This window comes from Oryx dammah, unplaced genomic scaffold, assembly GCF_014754425.2.
Source record: "Oryx dammah isolate SB20612 unplaced genomic scaffold, SCBI_Odam_1.1 HiC_scaffold_10, whole genome shotgun sequence".
NCBI lineage: Eukaryota > Metazoa > Chordata > Mammalia > Artiodactyla > Bovidae > Oryx > Oryx dammah.
In genome coordinates this window covers 8154070-8178420 of record NW_024070194.1, presented here as the reverse complement: position 1 = coordinate 8178420, position 24351 = coordinate 8154070, and the positions used below count along the sequence as shown (strand labels likewise).

The 24351-nt window shown below is 50.4% G+C and overlaps 2 protein-coding genes across 2 annotated transcripts; both read right to left on the bottom strand.

Annotated features, from left to right (window-relative positions):
* Positions 1–398: 398 nt before the first annotated feature.
* On the bottom strand, positions 399–5327 carry LOC120869424 (thyrotropin-releasing hormone receptor-like). The gene is given in 5 exon segments (XM_040248740.1): positions 399–794; positions 4021–4653; positions 4655–4834; positions 4981–5103; positions 5319–5327. Coding segments are annotated over 5 exon segments (1341 nt in total).
* Positions 5328–15026: 9699 nt separating this feature from the next.
* Positions 15027–22219, bottom strand: LOC120869423 (osteoclast stimulatory transmembrane protein). Its single transcript, XM_040248739.1, is given in 5 exon segments — positions 15027–15034; positions 15929–16028; positions 16030–16515; positions 18306–19317; positions 22176–22219. Coding segments are annotated over 5 exon segments (1650 nt in total).
* Positions 22220–24351: the final 2132 nt, after the last annotated feature.

Here is a 24351-nt window from a genome sequence, read left to right as displayed (position 1 = left end):
CCTAGGTTCGATCCCAGGGTTGGGAGGATCCCCTGGAGAAAGGGAAAGGCTACCCACCCCAGTATTCAGGCCTGGAGAATCCCATGGACTGTATAGTCCATGGGGTCATAAAGAGTCAGACACGATTGAGCAACATTCATTTTCATTCATTCATTTATTCATATAATAAATATTTGGGAGCATCTATTAGACTTGTATATTTATTGAATTTGTATATTTATTTAAATATTTGTATATTTATTGAAACTGTTTTACTAAATACACAAATCTAGGCTGTCTATGATGTAAATAGAGACCCCTAGGGTTGTGCAGTGCACAGCTCATGCACCTCTCCTGAGCAGCCCTGGACACCACTCTCTCCTCCAATCCCGTGTCTCCTCAGATGCATGGAGACCCCTTCACCTCAATAGGGGTAAATGGGGGGGGTCTCGCCGTGAAGTGGCAGGATCCCCTTCCTGTATGGACATCACGCTCCCTGGTTTCTTCCAAGAGCCCAGTCTGTCCTGGGAACAGTCTCCGACGACCCTGTCATAAACAGGGCTGGCCTCCTGGGGCGGGGGCTTGGGCCGGGCCAGGTGGCACTGAAACAGTAAGGCCTCCCGGAAATGCTGGGACATGAGGGCATAGACGATGGGGTTGACAGCGCTGTTCACGTAGACACAAAGGCGGCAGAAGAGAAGGAAGCCAAGGTTGAGGTAGGGCGGGCTCAGGAAGGAATTCGCCACCACCAGGGCGCGGGAGGGCAGCCACAGCAGAGCGAAAAGGACCACCACCACAGCCAGCATCTTGGCGACCTGCCGGGTGAGACAGGAAAACAAGAAACGCATGGGCGCCAAGGGAGAATCCTGGCTTCCAGGTCTCTCTGTAACACAAGAGTGTCCGGGCCTGACCAATCTGTGATTGGACACATGTCCTCACTTCAACTCCATCCTCACCGAGAAAACCGCTCCGTATCCTTCTCTGCTCTGCTCAAGTCTTTGGATACCTCCCAGCTCCAATCCACCTCCAAAGCCTTTGAATGGGCGGCTCCCACATACTGGAAGCAAATTCACTCATCCACTGAGCTTCAGGCCCTTTCTCTATAAGATGGAGACACGGTACTGCTGTCATCATAGGTGGACATGAGAACTGAAGGAGTTCATGCCAGTAAAGAATGTAGAATAGTGCCAGGCATATGAGAGATGCTTTTGTGGGTTTATTGTGGGTTTACTGCTGCTGCTGCTGCTACTAATATAACCTCTACTACCACTATTGCAACTGTGTGAGGTTCAGAGCGGGCACAGCTGGGTTAGAATCCTTGCTCCACTGCAAACCAGCTGTTTGGCCTCGGACTGTCCCTCTCTCCAGCTACATCGCTTCTCCCCAACAGACCCAGCCACACGCTTCCTTCCGGCTCTTTCACTCACCCTGCCCCCTCCCTTCTGACTCTCCTTCCTGCCTTTGCTCTTGGCCACCTGTTTGCCTCTCCCTGCTCCCTCCTCTTCACTTCCTAACTCTTCAGATCTCCGCAGCGCTTCCCTCAAAGCAGACTAAATGAAGCCTCCAAGAGGAGGGCACACTGGAAGGTGTTTCAAAAGATGCAGTTTCTAAATTCTGGAATGAAATCGCCACAAGGGGGCGTCTGTCAAGGGAGCTGGGACATCACTAACACTGCGGAGGCTAGCAGCGCCCACCAGCGCCGGACCCTGGAGTCCTCAGTGACCCCTCCAGAGACCAAACATGGTGGCAAACGTTATGAGCTTCAACTGTTCAAATAGTCCTTGATGAGCTTAATGAGCTGCAACTGCTCAAATAGTCCTGTCACCGGTTCTGTGACCAGCAAACCCTGGATACATTCAATCAGCTCCGGGGAACAGGAGAGAGACAACTTTCTCATCAAGGCAGAAGCTAGCCTGGTTTTCCAGCGTACAATTACTTCTTAGAGTCTGTGAGTTTAGTTCCTCTCCTAAGAGGCTTGGCTCTGGCTGAGTCAATAAATTCTTGTTATATAATATTCTCCAGGAACCATGAAAAATCACAGGAATTCCCTAGAAGGTCTTGACTTCTGACTGTACCAAATTCAGATCCTGTTCCATTCTATTTTGCGTTCGCTTGGGTGAGAAATGCCAGCAGCGTGGTGGGCTCTGGAGCCAGGTTTCCTGGGTTCAAATCTGGGTTCTGTCACTTACCAACTCTGTGACCTTGGGCAGCCTTTCTGTGACCCAGTTTCCTCTGAGATGATGACGTGATACATCACGGAGTTGGTGTAAAAACTCAACGTTATAAAAATAAAACATGAATGCCCCAACAAAACAATAGCAATAGGTACCATATACTGAACACTTACTATACATCAGATTTATAGTTACTACCATCCACTGAGGTAGATAGACACTATAATTATTTTTATTTTCCAGTGGAAGAAATCAAGTCTCAGCAAGATGAAGTGACTTACCCAAAGCCACACAGCAAGACATTAGCAAAGCTAGGGGCCAGAACCTAGGTCTAGAATACTCGTTTCACTTCTGTAAGTTTCACCTACAGCAAAGGTCAGGCAGGATTTTGATCCCAGTCCTTCCAGGTTGAGCCTGAGAGCAGAAACAGTAGTAAATAAGTGTGAGGACAGGAGTTGCATTTGTCTGGAACCCAAACTTTCTATTTTAGACCTGTTCAGCCTTCCTGCCACCTTCCCTCTAAAAACTACTTTGATCTAAGTTTTCTGCAAGCAGGATGGGCCAAAGGGGCTTTTGTGGGCAGTTGGAAGAGCGCCCTCAACAGTGTGCCCATTCCAAGAGGGAGGGAGATGGCACAGATGGTTCTTGCCTGGCTCAGGAGTGATTCAGCCAGGACGAGGTGCCTCTGCCTCCCACATGAGCTGTGGGTCGGGGTGGCAGGCTGAAGATAAAGACCAGCTGGACCCAGAGAGCGCTCCTCCCACCTCCATTCCTGGAAACCCCGTGGCATGGTGAAACTGCTGGAACCGGGATGAAGGTCCAGGGAGGGGCAGTTGGGTTCCTGCTCCCAGGTCCCCGCCATGTCACCTCGGTCCCTCCCCTGTCCTCTCTGCCTGTTGCCTTGTCCTTAAATTCAGGTACTAAACCTCCCAAACAGGAGTGATTTCAGGAACCGTCAGATAATCAGGCACACAGCAAGCACTCAGTAAATGCTGGATTCCTCCCCAGGATCCTTTCTCCTCTTGTGCTTTCAGACTGTCCACTGAAGCAGCTTTAGCACCAGAGGGTGTGGAATTGTCTTGGAAAGTCACTTCACCTCTCTGAGCCTCACTTTCCTCATCAGTAGAAGAAGGGGAATACCAGCTATGGTGGAGGGACTCACTGAGGAAGTATAATAATAAACCAACATGAATTTAGCCTTTAGTGTCCGACTCTTCGAGACCCCATGGACTGTAGCCTGCCAGGCTTCCCTGTCCATGGGATTTTCCAGGCAAGAATACTGGAGTGGGTTGCCATTTCCTTCTCCAGGGGATCTTCCCAACCCAGGGATTGAACCTGGTCTCCTGCACTGCAGGCAGACTCTTTACCACCTGAGCCAAGAGGAAAGCCCGTTTGTGACATTGACTCTAAATGAATTATTCCATTTCTGTGGGCACTCCAAAGTGCTCCACGTTGCCCTTATCTCATACAACAGGAGAGGAAACAAGCTCAGAAAGGCAGAAGTGATCTCTCCCAAAACAAGCCCAATAAGTGCCACGACCTGGATTTGAGCTTGACTCCAGAGGGCTTCCCTGGTGGCTCAGACCGTCAAGAATCTGCCTGCAATGCAGGAAACCTGGGTTCCATCCCTGGGTGGGGAAGACCCCCGCCCTGGAGAAGGGAATGGCTCCCCACTCCAGTATTCTTGCCTAAAGAATTTGGACAGAGGCGCCTGGTGGGTTACAGTCCACGGGGAGGCAAAGTCGGACACGACTGAGCCACTAACCATTTCACTACATTTTTGACTCCAGAAGGGCCCAAAGTGCCATCCACCCATCTGCTGCAGGCTCAGTACAGGGGTCTGAAAGAGGGGGGAGGAGGGCCCTACCTGCTTCCGGGAGTTGAGGGCACCCCTCCTGCCACGGAAAGACAAGTGCCCTTGGCCAGCGGGGCCGCCCTGGTGCACAGAGCCCGACCGTCCGGGGTCGCCAGGAGGCAGTGGCCCAGCGAAGAGGACGCGCGCTATGAGCGCGTAGCACACGGTGGCCAAGCCCAGGGGCAGCGCGTAGAAGAGCGCGAAGTCCAGGAAGTAGACAGGCAGGTAGAGGGAGCGAGACACGCGGTAGCCGCACTGCACCCGCACGCCGTCGGCGTACGCGGTCTCGCGCGTGTCCACCAGGAAGAGCCAGAGCACGCAGTAGGCGCCGGTGCCCAGCCACACCAGGGCCGCGATGCGCTTGGCTCGGGCCGCGGTGCACAGAGCCTGGGCGCTCAGAGGGCGGCAGATGGCGAGGTAGCGCTCCACCGTGAAAGCGGTGATGGAGCCCGTGGACGCATTGATGCCCACGTACTGCAGGTAGGTGATGCCCAGGCAGCCGGCGTCGCCGAAGATCCAGACCCGGGCGGAGGCCGCTTCGGTCACAGCGGGCACTCCAGCCGCCCGGAGCACCAGCAGGTCCGCGGTGGCCAGGCTCACTAGGTAACAGTTGGTGGACGTGACCATGTGGAGGCTCCGGGCCACCAACCAGGACCACCATGGCGTTGCCCGCCACCCCCACGGCGCACACGAGGGGCACCAGGGTCAAGGTCACTGCCTGGACAGTCAGTGGGGGGCGGGGCATGAAGCCCGGGCCCGACGAGTTTCCGCGCTGAGTGCTCGGTGGGCTTCTCCATGCGCCCCGGTCTGTGCTGCCCCGCGAAGGCTGCAGCGAGTTGGGGAATGACTCCCAGGTGCAAAGGTGTCCTGGGAGAATCTCCCTGAAGGAAGCTATGCGTCTCGGGGAGGAGGGGCGGGTCTGGCAGCTGTCTCCAGCTTAACTGGTTTCTCCAACTCCAGGCAGGGTCTCACTGCCACCATCCGGGACGCTGGGAACTCGGAGGCATCAGGAATTAGGCTTGTGCTGCTCAGTTGGCGCGATCGCTCCCGGGGTGGGGTTGACTGCAGCAGAGCATTCTGGATTGTAGGGTCGCCCTGTAGCAGGGGACCGGGCACCCGAATTCCGCGTCCTTCAGGACCAACTGCTGGAGCGCTCTCAGCTCTTACCTTTCCTCTCCAGTTCTGGAGGCTCAGGACTCTAGACTCGGGGATCCAGTCGATGAAGCTCGGTGCACGGACTTCGCTCGGCTCTGCACGACTCCCCCAGGCAGGCTCCTCTACTGTTCCCTTGTCCTCTCCACTGATGCTACTTGGCTCATTCCGGTTGCCCCAGCTCGGCACCGCACGAGGTCAGATCGGGGACGGTGCGGTGGGGAACGGAAGTTGAAAAGGGAACGGTGCGCCCTGCTCGTGCGCCCCTACCCTGGGCTTTGCTTCCGCCCTTCTTTCTCTACAGGAGCGTCTCCTCTGGACCCGGAGGTGGGCGCCTGGTGGGTTGGGGAGTCGAAGACCCGCTGGGTTTCCAACACAGTTCCGGGATCCTATCCCATTCTCCCTGGCAGAAACCTCAGCCCTGCTCCTGACAAACGGGGAGCAGAGTCCCAGAGCTGCGGGAAAGGAAAGCTACTTGCCTCTCTGTACTTGGGTTGCTCCTGTCTCCTCCTAAACCAGTGAAGTTGCTCAATCGTGTCCGACTCTGCGATCCCAACGACTCTTCCATTCATGGAATTTTCCAGGCAAGAGTACTGGAGTAGGTTGCCATTTCATTCTCTTGCTTACTTTTCCCAATTTTCTTTCCTTCCTCCTGAAGCTGACCTGTACATTCTTGGAGGGTGCCCCGCCCCACAAGAGTCTCTCCCGTCTAGACGGTGCCATTCACAGGGCACAAACCTGTTAGGAATCTTAAGCTCTGTTCTTGCTGCCGAAAAGATGCTTACGGGTAGTTGAATGAATGAAAGGACTTGACTCTTCACTAGAGGAAGCTCCTTGAAGGTGGGACCACACTCAGCTTCATAAGAGGCAGAGGCTGCTTCCAGGGAGCCTAGCTTCCTGCCTGCACCTAGCAGATGCTGACAGTTGTTTGCTGCCGACGATCCGTGGATTATGCTCTCTAAAAATTATTTCTTCATCTGTGAAATGGAATAATAATGATAGAACACATCTCGGAGTGTCCTTGGGAGGCTCACATGATTGATGTGGGGAAAATCCATGTGAAACACTTAGCTGTGCTTGACTGTGGCAAGGGGCAAATATATGAGTAGTTACAGTTCTATCTCTGTCTATCCATCTATCTATCATCCATCCATCTATCGCTCTATCCCTCTCCTCCCCCTTCCTCTTCCCCTTCTTCTCTGAAGAGCTTGCTCTGTCTACAAATCTGATAAATGGACGAAGAAAGAATGAGAGGGAACTTGCCAAGGGAGTATTCTGGGGGCACCAGCCAAGATTCCATCGTCCTCATTGTCAGTCTTTATCACAAATGATGACTAATGTGTATGAACCACCGGGTATTGCCTGGCGATGCTCTGTGTGCTCCCCAAATATGTAATTCTATACTCTCTGTGTCCTATGGCGAAAGTATTATTAGACCCCCACTCTGCCCTGTTCAAAGTTCTGACACACAGTCCGTGAGCTCTATAACATGGGTGGTTGTCAGATAATGATAACGGAACACAAGTGAACCAAACTGTCCTCAATTATCAGAAAGCAAAGAATATCAAAGTGGGAAGGGAAACCCACTCAATAATTTAACACATGTGCACCGATGGTCTTCTGTTATGTTAGGGTCTGAGCTGGGTTGTTGTTATGAATAGCCAACTTAGAATTAGGCAAAGTGGGTGTGATTGCTCCCATTTTACAGATGTGGAAACAGAGTTTTAGAGAGATGAAGTGACCTACTTGGTGTTAATTGACAGTCTCTACTGTCTACTAATAAAGTCGGTGTTGGAACCAGATCCATCTGGTTCTAAACCTTCCACCAGACCCTGCCCTTCTGAAGGCATTTCAGTTAGGGCCACTGTGAACACAAAAAAACTTGGCCCCTGGCTTCCTAGCACTTATAGTATAGTAAGGGAGGAAGGCAGGAAGCCAACAGATAATGACACGTGTCATAAGAGTTTTGAAGATACTATAGCAGCATGAGTCGGAGAGCCAGTTTTTTTTTTCTTTTTATTTTAGGTTTTGACCACACCGTGTAGCAAGTGGGACCTCAGTTCCACAACCAGTGACTGAACCCACACCCCCTGCATCAGAAGCACAGAGTCCTAGTCACTAGACCACCAGGAAAGTCATGGAACTGCAATCCCAAGAAAGTGACATTTAAGCAGAGTTCCTGATCATTCTATTTGTCCATCATCAATTCTATCCCAAACAATTTAACTTACTAGTTTTCTTTTCACCCAGGATCCACAGAAAATAAATTTTATATAGTATCTTAGTATACCTCTCACACTCACATGCACACAACGAGCTGAAACGATTTTTACAAAATTACACTTGGGCTTACTATGAGCAACGTGTGCTGGTATTTTCTATTCTATTTTATTTTTTAGAAAGACTGGTCGCCATCTGTTAATCTGGTTCCTGATCCACGTTTTGTGGCCCATCCTTTGAAAAACATTTCAGCCAGTCTTGCTAGTCCCATCTCCCCTCCCAGTGATCAGGGTGGAAAGAAGCGAGAGACTAATTCTAGTTAATGAATCATGAAGGATTATTGCTGGGGGGGGTGCTCTGGGGAGGTTATATTCTTACATAACCAGCTCTAGAGGAAGGGAGGGGTGGGGCAGAGAAAGAGAGAGAGAGAGGGAGAGAGGGGAGGGAAGACTCTAGGAGAGTCACAGGAGGGACACACCAGGCCGTCTGCAGTCCAGTGGTTGTGATGGTGTTACGAGAGGGAGCCTCCTTCCTCTCACTCCTGTAAATTGCTGCATGAAGAACCTCTGGTCTGAGACCTGAGCACAGGTGGGTGGTCTTGCTGTTTCACAGACTGCTCCCCCCCTCCTTGGCTTCCTTCTGATCAACAGGGAAGAGACAAGAGCCCCTGAGAGCGGATGCTGCAGAGTTGCCCAGTCCTTGACCCAAGATTGGAACCCAGCACTTGAACTCACGTCTAGGATCACCTTGGCATTTCCAGGTGGGCAGTGAGGTGGGGCAGTAGAGTTGTTGGCCTTCTTACCTGGTACCTTTTCCTCCTGCACTCATCCCAAGGATGGTCCTGTGGCAGCCAGCAGAGGGCGTCAGCTGCTGCCAGCTTTCCAGGTCCCTGGACCATTCACTGTCTCCGGCTGGAGACCCCAGGGCTCTCTCCATCACCTCAGTCAAGGGAAGTTAGCACCACCTCGCCCATCTGACTTGCTCTGAAGTCAGAGTAGGAGAAAGGTCAACATTCACATTTGTGACTCTGGGGAAAATCACATAATCCTCTCTGAACCTCAGGCTTCTCATCTGTAGACTGGGGATGACGATGGTCCCTTTGCTCATGTCAGGGGGCTCTTGGGATAGAAGACAGAAGGAGGTTCCAGCCCCGTGTTTTCCAGTCTCTAGGCCAAAGAGGAAGAGGCTCCCGAGGTAAAGTGTGGGACTGTCAGGAGGGCTGGAACTGGCCTTTACTCTGCTCCGTCTTTCTGGGCCGGGCACCCAGCAGGGAGCCCGGTGGGTGTCCTGAAAGGAGCTGAGCCTCAGACAAGCAATCTGACAACCTCCTCCTCATCATTTCTGTCCTTCACAAACATCAAACTTGTCTCCACTTCAGGGCCTTTGCACTTGCAGCTTTTCCTGTCTGGAATGTTCTTTCCCTTTTTTTTTGCAGGTCTGTGTCCTGCTTATCCTTCAGGCCTCAAATCAAAAGCTATCTCCTTAGAGAGGCTCTCCCTGGCCACCCCATCTGAGATTGCTGACCACCCTCTTCGTCTCCAGGTGAAATTATCTTGCTAATCTATTACCTTGTTTGTTGCCAGTCTTTCATCTAGGATGTAAGTTTCATAAGGAGCTTCATGTGTCCTCTTTACCACTGGATCCCCAGACCTCAGCAGCACAGGGCTTAATATACAGAGTTGTCCAATAAATATTTGTTGAGTAAATGTAAGAAATGTTGGACATCTCAGGTGGTGCTAGTGGTAAAGAACTTGCCTGCCAGTGCAGGAGATGTAAGTGATGTGATTGTGACTTAATCCCTGGGTTGGGCAGATCCCCTGGAGGAGGGCAGGGCAACCCAGTATTCTTGCCTGGAGAATCCCATGAACAGAGGAGCTTGGGGAGCTGTAGTCCATAGGGTCACAAAGAGTCAGACACGACAGAAGCAACTTAGCACAGCACACAGCACATGAAATGTTGGTGAATTCCGTACATTTGTAAAGCCTGGGCCAGACGCTTCTTTCCATGCGTATCTCACATGGATAGAGGAAAGTTCTGTTAGCTCCCACTGAAAGGAAGGGAAAACGATGTACAGAGAAACTTAGTGATTTGTTCAATGTCACACAGCTACTAACTAAGCGGTCGAGTCTGAGCTCTGCTGTTGGTTAGCTGTGTGGCTTTGGGGAAAATAGTTAACCCCTCTGAATCTCAATTTCTTTGCCTCCAAAAAAAGATAACAGTAATACCATTGATCTCATACACTTCTGTGAAGTTTAAGCCAGATGATGTGCATGGGGCTTTTATAGAGTTTGGGGCACATCTGATGGCGTGCTGGAGCCAGCTCATGAGAGTCAGTTGCAGGCATCTATTCCTATTCAACATGTGGGTTGCTTGAAATCACATGGTAGGAGTATTTACACCACGGAAATCAGCAAACACTATATATGAGGGCTTTTTTTTTTTTTTTTTTAGAGCCAGTTGTTAAGCATTTACTAGCAAACTCCCCACACCCAGCAAACGCTAGCTATTATTATCTGTAATGCTCTCATTTTTTATAGGGGCTAAAGTTCATGTAACACTTGGGAAATTTTTTAAAAATGTGTGGGTGAGTCACTGCCCACGCAAATGACAAGGCAGCTTTGTGAGAACGGACGTGATGGGGGCTGGGTGTCGGGGAGACCAGCGTGCTCCTCGGGGATGAGGACAAACACCTTTGGGGAGTGGGTGGAAGAGTGGCCGGAGGGTGGCCAGCTCAGTGCAATTGCTGACTCACAGCCGAAAAATACCCCAGAGCTGAGGGCGTGGGGGTGGAAGGGGCGGATGGCAGGATTTCTGTTCTCCATCCTTGTGAAAACCCAACCACCGGGATGTGCCTTTGGAGGTCAGTTCCATTAAAGGAGGGATCAGAGGCGCTGGCTTGAAGCGCCATCTGTGTGTCCCCCCTCTGTAATGACATGTGACTGCAGGGAACCCGGCTCCCTGGGCTCGCCTTGAGTCCTGGCATTCAGATAGACACTTTGGTAGCAACATAGAGTGAAAGGGAAAGGAATTTTATTTTTAGTGGAGTTTCTGGAGAAAACCCCAAGGGGAGTAATACACCACAAAAATGTTTTTTAAAATCCCCTTTTCTCATCTCTGTGTCTCAGTGTTTCATCCTCCAGGGTAGCAACGTTATGAATATTTTCTCTTTTCCTCTTATTTCTAACCTGCCTGCCTCCCATCTGAAAAGTATCCATCTCTAGGGCAAATGTGATACCCAATCCATTCTTCTTCCTAATAGCCAATCAATCCTCCTTTGCAATGGGGTTTTCAAATGGGTAAAACCTTAACCCGTAGCATTCAGTGGAGTAGAGGAGGCCATAATGGAATAGACAGACTGCACTAGAATAGAACAGAACCAGATATGATTACATGGACTGGGACAGAATAGGACAGGAGAAAAAACATCAAAGTGCATTGCACAAGGTAAGACTAAACGTGGGGTCTTCCCTGGGGGTCCAGGTTTGATCCCTGGTCAGGAACTAAGATCCTACGTGCTGTGGAGCAACCAGGCCCACATGGGGCAAATACTGAGGCTGTGAGCTCTGGAGCGTGTGTGAGATGAATGAGTCCACGTGCCACAACCAAAGACCCCGTATGACACAAGGAAGATCCCACATGCCGCAACGAAAACCCGACGCGGACAAACGAATGAAGAAATAATTTTAAAAAACTGTTTTTCATTAAACTTTTATTTGTGTGTGTGTGTGTGTAGTTGCAAAGAAACAGAAATTTCCTGTGTGGGCTGAGGTCAAAAAAGTTTCAAAGTCATTATTTTGGCCTGTCTTCTCAAAGTATAGTTTTTCAGTCTTTGGAAAACTGAAATCTGTTTCCCAGCCTTACAGATTGGATTCCAGTGTGATTGGGGTTCTCTCGCTAGTGGTAAAGAACCCGCCTGCCAGGGCAGGAGATGTAAGAGACACGGGTTTGATCCCTGGGTCAGGAAGATCCTCTGGAGGAGGACATGGCAACCCACTCCAGTATTCTTGCCTGGAGAATCCCATGGACAGAGGAGCCTGCTGGGTCAGAGTCCATGGGGTCGCACAGAATCTGACACCCCGAGGCGACATAGCACACGCGTGCAATTTGTGAAGTAAAAGTAGAGTTGCACTTTCGTTGCTTCTGTTTCTGTTGGTTAGCAGTGTCCTGAAAGCCCGATCACCATGTACAGCCATGCAAGGTAGGGATGCTCAGCCCTTCACCTGGGGATGCATTATTCATGTGGCCCGTGCTATGGACCGCTTGCCCTAGAGGTGCAGGGATCTCAGTATTAGGGGACTAGTATTTTGGGAGTTGAAAGGCCAAGCCTAGGCATCCATGTTTTGGGGGGCAAGTCTCCCACATGCAGCCTGGCTCTGGTTACAGAGGCATCTTTCTCATCCGTGGACACAGCTAAGAGAGTACATCCTGAGAGCCAGCAGTTTGAACCCTGCTTCCTGATTTCTTACCTTCCTGATTTATCCCAGAGCCAAGTTCCTTGGTTAAGGCAGCTCTGGACCCTCATTCCTGGAAGTCCTTTCCTCTAGTACTTCCAACCTTTCATAAGGACTCATTCCCTGTGTTAAATATCTCCTGGCTTAAAATATCTAATTTTCTTTAATCTGTAATCAAACCCTAACTGAGAGGGCACCCAGTTTAGGTCACATTAGTTCTTTTCAAATTAGATCAAATTAGTTTCATATTTCTTTTTTTTTCCAAACTTCAAACTTTTTATTTTGTATTAGGGTATCAGTTCAATTCAGTCACTCAGTCACGTCTGACTTTTTGCGACCCCGTGGACTGAAGCACACCAGGCCTCCCCGTCCATCACCAACTCCCGGAGTACTACACTCAAACTCAGGTCCATCGAGTTGGTGATGCCATCCAACCATCTCTTCCTCTGTGGTCCCCTTCTCCTCCTGCCTTCACTCTCTCCCAGCATCAGGGTCTTTTCAAATGAGTCAGTTCTTCACATCAGGTGGCCAAAGTATTGGAGTTTCAGCCTCAGCATCAGTCCTTCCAATGAATATTCAGGACTGATTTCTTTTACGATTGACTGGTTTGATCTCCTTGCAGTCCGAGAAACACTCAAGAGCCTTCTCCAACACCACAGTTCAAAACATCAGTTCTTCAAAGTGCTTAGCTTTCTTTATGGTCCAACTCTCACATCCATACATGACTACTGGAAAAACCATAGCTTTGACTAGACAGACTTTTGTTGGCAAAGTAATGTCTCTCTCTGCTTTTTAATATGCTGTCTAGGTTGGTCATACCTTTTCTTCGAAGGAACAAGCATCTTTTAATTTCATGGCTGCAGTCATCATCTGCAGTGATTTTGGAGCCCAAGAAAATAAAGTCTCTCACTGTTTCCATTGTTTTCCCATCTATTTGCCATGAGGGGATACCATGATCTTAGTTTTTTGAATGTTGAGTTTTAAGCCAGCTTTTTTACATGTGGTATACATGTGACCACACCCTACTCCCACCCAGGTTGGCACATAACATTGAATAGAGTTCCACATGCTATGCAGTAAAGTTCTAGTTGGTTATCCATTTTGAATACAGGAGTGTGTATGTGACCTTATCTGGACCATTACTCAGATTGCACACAAAGGAAGACCTAGAAACTGACTCAGAAGCAAAACAACTTTTTTTAGATGTTTAGGAGTGATGATGAATAGATTGCATCTCCTATTTTGTTTTTTAAATCTCTATTGTTATAAACAGCAACAAAAGACAACTCATGGCTTTATGGTACTTAATCAGGATTTGGGCTGCCGTCTATGGGGTGGCACAGAGTCGGACATGACTGAAGCGACTTAGCAGCAGCAGCAGATCCACTCTAGCCAGAATCTGGAGGGGAGCGGAGGCCATCAGGGGAGAGAGGAGTGCTTGGCTCTGGGCACCCCACAGCCCCACTCTCTCCTACTCTGCCAGCTTGGGACGACAGGCTGCCCACACTCCTTGGCTCACGGCCCCTCCCTCACAACAAAATCACCCAAACCTCTGCTCTGGCCATCATATCCCCTCTTCCCGACTCTGTCCTTCCTTCTCCCTCTTGTAAGGACTTTGTGATGACATTGCCCTCCCCTGCACACTGTATTTCAGGATAATCTCCCCATTTCAAGACATTGACAGTCACATCTGCAAAACCCCTTTGGCCATGTCAGGTAACATACTCACAGGTTTTGAGGATTAGGGCGTGGACCGCTTTGGGGGGGAGTTATTCTGTCTACCACATGCTTGGTCCTGAGGGAGCTGGCCTTGGCACGCAAAGCTGATGGCTGGAGTCTGATGCGATTCTCCCAAACATACTGGCTGTTCAAGTGGAAACACTTGGCTTGGGATGTGCTCTTACTGCTTAGCATCTTCCCCTTTGGCCACAAACTCAGCCTGCTTCCAGTGCCTGACCATCCCCTCCTGCAAGCCCCAGATCTTCAGGAAGGAGCTGAGGCAAGAAAGAATGCAATTCTACCTCCTGGGACTTTCCTGGTGGTCCAGTGGCTAAGACTCCGAGCTCCCAAGGTGGGTGGCCAGGCTTCGATCCCTGCAGGGAACTAGCTCCCACATACCTCAACTAAAGATCCCGCGTGCAACTAAGATCCAGTGCAGCCAAATAAGTGAATAAGCAAGTATTTTAAAACATTCTACCGCCAGGTATCTGGCTGTGTACATAATCATTACTGAGCCCTTGCTCAGCTTCTGCTTGAGATGCTAGGAAAACTGTGGAAGACCAGACAGATAGCATGGAGTTTGCATGCTTGTGGGTATGTCATGAAACACACCTTCAAGTAAACAAACAAACAAAAGGAGAGAGCTAAATATACAAATGCATATGTAAGACAATAAAGGATATTGGTAGAATTATGTATAAAGATGATGGAACAATTTAATATGAGAGATCAGGGGTCAGCAACCATTTTATTTAAAGAGCCAGATGATAAATATTTCAGATTTCCTACACCATGTCTGAACTACTCATATTTCCCATCATAACAAAGGAAGACAGAGACTACTTAAATAAGTGTATCAAAAGTCCAATAAAACCTATTCATGGAAACAAACCTGATCTGGCCCACAGATTGGAGCTTGCTGACTCCTGAGATAGAGGAGAACTAGGTGGGATGGGACAATTTTAGGTAGAGTAGTCAGGGAAGGCTTCTCTGAGGAGGTGATACTTAAGCTAATGTCCCAATGATGCAAAGAAGCCGGCCTTGATTGAAGGAAGAGTGTTCCAGGATGTGGGAATAGCAAGAACATCGCCTTGAGGTGCAAACCAGCCTCTGGGGAGCTTAAGTCCATGCAAGGGAGGGAGAGGCTGACTCAGTCAAGAATTTGTAACACAGGCAGGAAAGAGATCTCAAAGGGATCACTTAGGAGAGTTTAATGAAGACACAAAGGTGGGGACTTGGTGAAGGGAAGCCCTGTACCTGGTAGATTGGTACCTCTGAAAATGCAGCAGGAGTTGCAGCCACGGGACAGGGGTCACGCAGAGCGGGAACACAGGCCTCTGCCAGGAGGTCTCCCAGACTAACATCCTGACCTCTAACCCCACTCCCACGTTAGACCTCCTGCCAGCGCATACTGTTGGCTGAGCCCAACCAGAGGTCAGAGGTCAGAGCTCAAGGGAGTGACAGAATCACTAAAGGTCAGATGCCTGGGAAAGAGAGCAGAGAGAGAAGGGCAGAAAATGACCTAGAGGGAAAGACAGGGAGTACCAAGCCCACAGGGTAAGGAGTTGCAACAGTATTATAATTTCGATAGGGATGAAGTGGCCATAAACTACAATTACCCATCAATTTGAATTTCAGATAAACAACAAATATGGGTCTCATGTAAGTATCTTCAGGATGTACTTATACAAAACCTGTATTGGTGTTTATCTGAAATTCAAATTGAACCAGGTATCATATACATTTATTTGCAAAACTTGGCAACCCTAGTTTGGAAACCCCTGAAGGAACTGGAAGGAAAGGAATAACAATCTAATTTAGAATTTAATAAAGACAATATATTTATAAAACCGAGAAAATTTTAATGACTATAAATAAGTCCAGAGGATTCAGGAACATATAGATAAGTTCCAGGGGGCATTTCAGACACAATGAGGGTGCAAAGTTTCCAACTACGGGAGACAGCAGCCAATGCAGTGGGCAGCCTGGACAGAAGCCCCCCCCACCGCCACTTGCCCAGAGGAAGCTTGTCTGCACTGTGTATCATCCTTTTCTGTTTATCCAGGCCTTTGCTGCCCACCGTCTCATCCCATCCTTACTACGTTTCCATGAGCAAAGCAGGTCGCATTAATTGTTGTTGCTGCTGCTGCTAAGTCGCTTCAGATGTGTCCGACTCTGTGTGACCCCATAGATGTCAGCCCACCAGGCTCCCCCGTCCCTGGGATTCTCCAGGCAAGAACACTGGAGTGGGTGGCCATTTCCTTCTCCAATGCATGAAAATGAAAGTGAAGTCACTGAGTCATGTCCAACTCTCAGCGACCCCATGGACTGCAGCCTACCAGTCTCCTCCGTCCATGGGATTTTCCAGGCAAGAGTACTGGAGTGGGGTGCCATTATGCAGTCCTTATTCAGATACAGAAACCAAAGCTCAGAGACGGGAAGCAATCTACCCAAGGTTACACAGGGAGGCAGCAGAGGGACCAAGGTTACAACTCAGGTCTGGGCGACGCCAAAGCTCTTTCCCCTCAGTCTCACTGCTCCGTGTCCTTCCAGGCGTCCTGCAGGTCTGTCTACCTGTGCTGGGCGCTTGCTGCCGGCCTGGGGGTCAGGAGCAGGAGGAAGCGTCTTGCGGCTGTGTTGGCTGGCCTCGGTGCCTGTCATATCTTCGCTGGAGGCGGGCATGAAGGTGGCGGACCCTCCTGGCCTCCTGGGTCCTGAAGAAGGAGGCAGCGATGCTGTGCCGCAAGCGGCGGGCATAGGTCTCCAGGAGGACCGTGGAGCAAGCCACGAGCTGCAGGGCACCTGCAGCCAGGGGCGCGGCCGTGTGTGGGCGCTGGGCGGGCAGCAGCGGGCAGCCGGGGGCAGTGAAGCGCAGCTCCCACTGGAAGGAGTTGTGGGCAGAGAGGTAAGGGTTCTCTGGAGGAGGCTGGTTGAAGAGGAAGGGGATGAAGCCCAGGACGGTGTACTTAGCCTTCAGAAAGGAGGGAAAGTTAAAGTCAGCAGACACCCTGGCCATTCCCTCCCCCACAAACAGATGCTTCTGGGGCTGGACGGGTCCAACTTTCCCTGCCTACGTGTCTGCAAACTGGGCGCAGAAGTAACCCCTACTTCCTGGACTTGAGGAGGGCCGAATGAGAACAGGAATCAGAAACAGGCTTTTTGCCAAATGAAAAGCACCAGACAAATGCTATTTTATTATTATTATTATTCTCTTTGCAGAGAATGCTTTAGAGAAAGCCAGTTCATGCCTATGGGCAGTTTTCTCTCCTCTGAGCCTTTAGTGCATACTTCAGACATTCTAAACCATCAAATAAACACAGTTGTATGAGGTTGATTCTATCAAGAGCCTCATTTAAAAGATGGGAACCTAAGGTCACCCTGAGAGTTACATGCAACCCGCCAAGGGGTCAGTCCCAGCCAGAGTGGGTCTCAATGTTCTGCTTCTATTAATACGTATGTGGATGCTCAGTCATGTCTGATTCTTTTGTGACCCCATGGACTGTAGACCACCAGGGTCCTCTGTCCATGGAATTTTCCAGGCAAGAATACTGGAGTGGGTTGCCATGCCCTCCTCCAGGGGATCTTCCCCACCCAGGGATCAAACTCACATCTCTTATGTTTCCTGCATTGGCAGGTGGGTTCTTTACCACTAGCTCCACCTGGGGAGCCCATACAGAATAAGTATTCAATAAATATTAACTACTAATATTATTAGCTCAGAGTCTGATACTTTGGCACGTTTTACACAGTGGACTTCTGTGCGAGATCTCACCATTAAAAAGAAAAAGATTTGTGGCCAAAGAAGATTAAAAATCACAAAACTAGATGAGATAGTAAATTTTTCCAATAGTAAATAGATGGTATTTTATATATCACTATTAAAATAGTAAATATTTCAGGCTTGGAAGGTCATACAATCCCTCTTGCAAATATTCGGCTTCATAGAACAGGCATAGACAATACATGCACGTGGCTAATTTGAGTCCAATAAAACTCAATTTACAAACACAGCAAGCTGACAGAATTGGCCTGTGGCTCTTGTTGGTGGACTCCTGATCTTGACCATTGGCAAGGTCACCTCTAGTCTATTATCTATAGATGTGATCTATTAATAACAGTCACTATTTATTACACATCTCCTATGTGGCATGGAGCCTACTAGACACTTCTAGAGACTACCACTTTTTAAGGCTCATGGTAATCTTGTAGGGTAAGGAGGATTGATCCAGTTTGTACACAAGAGAAAAATGAGGCTGGGACATGCTGTCACACGTGAAGAGTGACTCTGGGGGGCAAGTTATTGTGAATGTCTCTGGGTATCAGTATCCAGAGTGATAAGGGGTGAAAACAGAACCCACTGCCTTAGTCTGTCCTGAGAATTAAATGCGTTCATCTGCCAAAGCCTCTGGATCTCATGCTTATCCAAGGACAAAGACGTGCAGGCAAGTAAAACTCCATTATGAGTCAAGGGTTTAACAAACCCTATCCTTTCCCTTAGGCTTCCCTGATGGCTCAGACTGTAAAGAGTCTGTCTGCAATGCAGGAGATGCAGGTTCGATCCCTGGGTCAGGAAGATCCCCTGGAGAAGGAAATGGCAACCCACTCCAGTATTCTTGCCTGGAGAATCCCATGGACAGAGGAGCCTGGTGGGCTACAGTCCACACGGTGGCAAACAGTCTGACACGACTGAACGACTAAACAACAGCATTCGTTTGCCTCAAGGAAATGACTCTGTTCACACCTTCCGGTCACAGCACTTACATCGTACTTGACGGTGAGCGTGACCGGCACAGCGGGCAGCTCCCGAGCCCAGCCCACGGCTGCCTGCGCCAGGAGGAAGGCCACGTGGTCCAGGGCCACCATCACCGCCATGGCCAGTGGGAGCAGGGTGAACAGCCCCAGCCTCACCAGACAGCTCAGCAGTTCCGCCTGGGACAGCCTCGGCTGGGCTGCCCAGAGCAGCCAGGCTGGAGGGGAGGCAGTCAGGTGGGTGGCCCCGACCTCTGCCAGCCGCTGGGTCAGCTGCCGAGTGGCATAGATGTTATCAAACCGCAGGTTGGTCAGGTAGCGGTGGAGGTACCAGGCTGAGTCCAGCAGGAGGCCCAGCATAAAGAGCCCAGTGACCACCCTCTGGGTCCCCAGTGCTACCACCCGGGCCGAGGACTCCAGGCCAGAGAAGTCCTCCAGGACCTGCTGGGTGACCCTGAGCACGTGGAGCCGGAAGGCAGCGGCGCTGTCTCCCTGGGCCTGGAGCGTCAGGCCTTGGCTGCCCGCCTGGCCGTCAGGGCCCAGTGCCTGGGATCCTGTCTGCAGCCAGTGGGTGGTGTTGAGCAGACTCTCCAAGGAGCCTTCCGTGACACACCTCAGCACCTGCCCAGCAGCACGCAGGTTGGCCAGGACGTTGGGCACCACGGCGACAGTCAGGGTGGCGGTGCTCCAGGACAGGAGAAGCCGGCGGCCTTGCTCTGTGCCCAGCGTGGGCACACTGAGTGCAAACAGGCAGCGGGCGGGGGGCACCAGGACCAGCCCCAGGAAAGCCAGGAGGCCGCAGACAGTGGCCACTATGGTCGAGGGCCCGAGAGGATAAAGCAGCGAGGACGCCAGCCAGCAGTAGGTCAGACTCGCGGCAGCAAGGGCCAGGGAACCACACAGGAGGACCTGGGTCAGCAGCTGGCCACAGCTGGCTGGGACAGGCTGGGAGTAGGCAATCCAGGTGGCCTGCAGCAGGGCAAGGGCCTTGTGGAGCCCCAGGTACCAGTATCTCCACCTGCACAAAAGTAAATCGGGGGAACCTCTATCAGGAGGGTTGGAGGGTTGCCTGTTTCCCCAGGGGTCCTGTCCTATAAACTCTTCAAGTGTTAACAGGCTCCACCCCCTTAGCTACAGAGGTGGGCACACCTCCCAATTGGTGGGCCAATCAGAGTAATCCATCCCAAACCCACATGACCCAAGCTGAGCCAATCAGAGCCTTCCCCAGGACTATTCTCACTGAGTTATGAGGAAAAGAACCCAGATTACTGAGGATATGTATCTGGGCTGTTTGTCTTGTGAGGGCAACTGATACAGGGAACTGAAAGAGTCACGGAGAAAGAAGCACAGATGAAAGAGAAAATGCACAAGAGAGAAATAGGGAGAGGTGCTGGGTGTGTTAGTCACTCAGTTGTGTCCAGTTCTTTGCAACCTCATGGAGTATATAGCCCTACCAAGCTCCTCTGTCTATGGAATTCTCCAGGCAAGAATACTGAAGTGGGTAGCCACTCCCTTCTCCAGGGGATCTTCCTGACTCAGGGATCGAACCCAGGTCTCACACCTTGCAGGCAGATTCTTTACCATCTGAGCTATCAAGGGAGTCCCAGGGAGAGGTGCTATTTCACTTGACTTCATAGTTTTGGTCAGCTCATTGTGTGACCCTGGACATTCCTTCTTTATAGACCTCAGTGTCTCCTCTATAATTTAGAGGATGGAGAGAGTGGACCAGCTGATCTGAGGAAAATTTCTCTTCTATTATACTCTTATTTATTCATTTGACAAACATTTGTTAAGCAGTTACTATGTGCTAGTCATTGGAGAAACAGGAATGAATAAAACAGAGAATTTCTAACCTCATAGAGCTTCCTTTGAAGCGTGACAGCAGAGGAATAGTAAGGAGAGCTGGGTTCTGGATATGTTTTGTTGGAAAAACCAACACGACTGGCAGACTGATTGGCTGTGGGTGGGAGAGAAAGAACGGGGGAGTCAGCATGACAGGGAGGTTTTGTGCCTGATCAGCTGAAAGCCCTGAGGTGATGTTTCCTGAGATGGGAAACCTGCGGTTGAAACAGGCTTGAGTGGAGGGGGCAGAGGAGAAACTGAGACACCGGTTCAGCCATTTGGCAGAACTGCCGTGTATGATTAAAAACACAGTCTGGAATTCAGAGGAGAGACCAGGCAGGAGATAGAAAGTTGGGAGTCATGGACTGATAGATGGTCTTTAAAGATGGGGAAGATGAAATTCTTTAAGACCGAGTGTAGCCAGGAAGGAGAGAGCTCCGAGGACAGACCCTCGTGGCACTCCAGAGTTCATGGGCTAGGAGGTGAGAAGGAGATTGAGAACCAGGCCAAGTGGGGCTTGGGAAGCCAGGTCAGTGAAGTGTTTCAAGAAGAAGGGAGTAATCCAATGTGCCAAGTGCTGCTGGTGGGTCAAGAAAGATGAGGGCTGAGCAATGACCATTGGATTTAGCCACCTGGAGGTCACTGGTGACGTGGACAAGGGCAGCGTGGAGGCATGTTGAACCAAACCTAGCCAGAGTGGACCCATGGGAGACTGGACAGAGAAGAACATGAGACACAAGTGCAGACAGCAGTTTCAGGTCATTTGTGCAGTAACGGTGCTGAGAAATGGTATAATAGCTGATGTGGGAAATGGGACCAAGTTCATTTAAGTTAGAGAAAGTCTAGCATGTTGGCAGATGGAGGATCCAATCAAGAGTGGAGACAGTGATGAAGGGGAGGATCCCTGGAGTAATATCCCTCAGTGGGTGGCAGGGCGTGGAAGCTAGGGCTGGTCTTAGAAAGGACCAGGGGCCTTTCATCCTCAGTAGTAGGTAGGATGGCAGAGAAAATGGGTGCCGGTGATGATGAACGGACAGGCAAGGTGTACATGTATATGTGTCAGGATCATCTGATCCACACGGAACAGAGCAATAGTTAAGTGTGTGACCTCCAGACTGCTTGGGTTCCAATCCCTGCTTCACCACTCAGCATCTGTGTGACCTTGGGCAAGTTTCTTTCTACCAGCCTCAGTTTTCTCATCTGTAAAATGGTACAACATAAGTGGTACCTCACAGGGTCATTTTGTATCTGGCACATAGCAAGGACCATGTCAGCCATAGCTCTATCGTGAGAGCATCAGTTTCACCAGTATAGGGACTTGGTCTCTCTTGATCACTGATATTCGCCAAGTACCTAGAATACGGTCTGATGTATAGTGGGTGCTCCGTTAATATTTGTAGACTGTTACATGTTTGTTTCTGTTTGCTCAGGGTAGCAGGAAGCCAGATCAGCATTAATGGTGAGAATGCTGGAAGAGATGATGGAAATTTGAAGACGGAGAAGAAGGTTTAAACTATTTGTCCAGGAGAGTCAGCGAGTAAATGAACTAGGGAAGTTATATACATGCTGGGCAGCATTGAGGACCCACTTGAGGATAGGAAGGATGAATTACAGTCTTCCCAGCCCCTGATGGCATTTTAATTTGGAGCTAAGCTTTCTATTGTATAATTCATATTCAGAACATGATAGCTGTTAAAATGATAGCTAATAATTTAAATGATATTGGAATGGAAAACCAGTTCTAAGTCATATTGTGTACCATGGTGTGCATTGAATGTTGTAAAGAATAAGGAATCCGCTGCCATTCACTGGGTGTTTACTCTGAGCCAAGCACGATGGCAAGCAGTAAGTGCGCATTTTCTCATTCAGTTCTCCCATTTCACAGCTTAGGAAAGTGAGACTTAAAGAGGTGAAGATTTCGCCGAGGTCACACTACCGGGGAACAGCAGAGCTTGAGACCGAGGCTCATACCCATCAGGCTTGTTGACTGTTTTCTTGCCTGTGGCCCCCAGCGTCCAAAGTCCCCAGACGTACCTGGTCCTGATGAGGTGTCCAAATGTCCCCCCGGGGGGCCTCATGCTTCCTGAACAGCAGCAGATGTGGGCAGGCGGGCTCAGGCAGCGATGGCAGGTGGAGGGGAAGTGGGGGGAATTGTGTCCTCCAGGACTTGGGAAACCCTGTCACTTCTGCTTTTCTGCCCTTAATCAAGTGCTCCTGATGGCCTTGTCCCGCCCTGCCTGGGTCCACCTCCCAGGGGGTTGGGCAAGCTGCCTCATCCCCTTCTGGCCGGCAGGAGCTGGTGGAACGTATGGGAGGAGAGAAATGGTCTTTTATAAGCAACTCTACTAAACCTGATAGCAGGAAGGTAGAATTAGTCCCATTTCACAGAAGAGGAAACTGAGGCTCAGGGAAGCCATGCAGCTCATTGGTGGTGGTGTTGGGGATAGACCTCAGCTCAGCTTCTCCTTTCCCTCCCACTGAACAGTTATGTGCCCCCAGAGGAGCCTGGTCCCTAGCTCTTGCTGCTGCCGCTAAGGTGCTTCAGTCGTGTCCAACTCTGTGCAAGCCCACAGACGGCAGCCCACCAGGCTCCCCCCCTGGGATTCTCCAGGCAAGAACACTGGACTGGGTTGCCATTTCCTTCTCCAATGCATGAAAGTGAAAAGTGACAGTGAAGTTGCTCAGTTGTGTCCAACTCCTAGCGACCCCATGGACTGCAGCCTTCCAGGCTCCTCCATCCATGGGATTTGCCAAGCAAGAGTACTGGAGTGGGGTGCCATTGCCTTCTCCCTAGCTCTTAGCGGGTGGAAACCCACAGGAGACCACTGGACCTCTGCTATGATTCTTTCTGACCATCAGTGGCTCTGGACCCTCTCTCAGCTCCCTTCCTGTCTTTATTCCAGTGTGGACCGGGCTTTGAATCACAGCTCTGTCCCGCTGCCACCCCCCACCCCCACCCAACCAGCTGTGTGACCTTGGGCAAGTGACCTCACCTTTCTGTCTCAGTTTCCTCCTCTTAACAAAGAGTGCTTATAAGAACAGTTAGCATTTATTGAGCACTTGCTAAGGATGAGGCAAACTCCTAAGTAGCTTCTATTCGTACCCACAGAATTGTTTCTCCCAACAATGCTGTTATTTCCATTCTTCAGTTCAGAAAATTGATCCAGAGACTTAAGTCCCTCAATCCAGCCACTTAGCTAGTAATAGCTGGAGCCACAATTTACAGTCAGCAGTCTTGCTCCAGAATTTCCTGGTCAGCCCCTGGGCCCTACTGGTGAGGAGGGAAGAATTCACAAGATTCACATTGACCTTGGGATGCATCCGGCCCTGGCAAGAGCAGCCATTCAACGTGAATCCCCTGTGTGGGGGCTCTACTGCAGTCACTGCCCTGCAGGTACACTTCCAGGCTTTTCTGAAAGCCAATCTCTCCTGGAAAGCAGGCACCCCTCCCCTGCCCCTCACCCGACCCGGGGTCTCTGTGCCCATCACTGCCAGCAGGACCATCTGCCCAGGAGGCCTCTCCTGAGCCCCCAGCGCCCCACCCTGCAGGACAGACTGGTGCAGGGGGCACACCTAGGCAACATTCCAGACTCCCTGTCATTTCCCTTCTAAGGACATTGGCTGGGTCCCTTGCTCAGGCCTGAGGGAGGGCATCCCACGGCTCAGATAAGGGAAGTGACATTCTCATAGTCATGCAATTGGGATGAGACACCTGCAGCCCTCAGAGGGCCTAACACCCTGCCCGGATCACAGCCTGGGAAGCCGGGCCACCGTCAAGTCTGCCAAGGACTGGGGACCCAGAGTAGATCAAGAGCAGGAAACGCAGGCACCTGCAAGGCAAGCAGCAGGGTGAGCCCGATGGAAAGAGCGGTGAGCTGCCACGTGGAGACCCTTTGAGAAGTGTAGCTTCTACTCTGCTCCCTGAACTGTGTTGAAGCCCCTTGAAAATGAGGCCTAACATTACCAGAGTGGCTAGTTTTTCCAAAGAAGCCACTCATTCCCATTTTTATGGAAAGTCTCCCAATTTAAAAGCTAGCTTTTTTTAAAAAATGCAAGACCATGTGCAGGCCAATCTTGGTAGGTCTGTGGGCCCGTGTGAGGGCCGCTGAACCACAGGCTCTGCAGGAAACCTCAGCGGACTGGTGCAGGGGGCTGTCTCGCTGTTTCTCTGCTGCAGGGGCCCTGGGCTGGAGGCCGTAGACCTGCACTG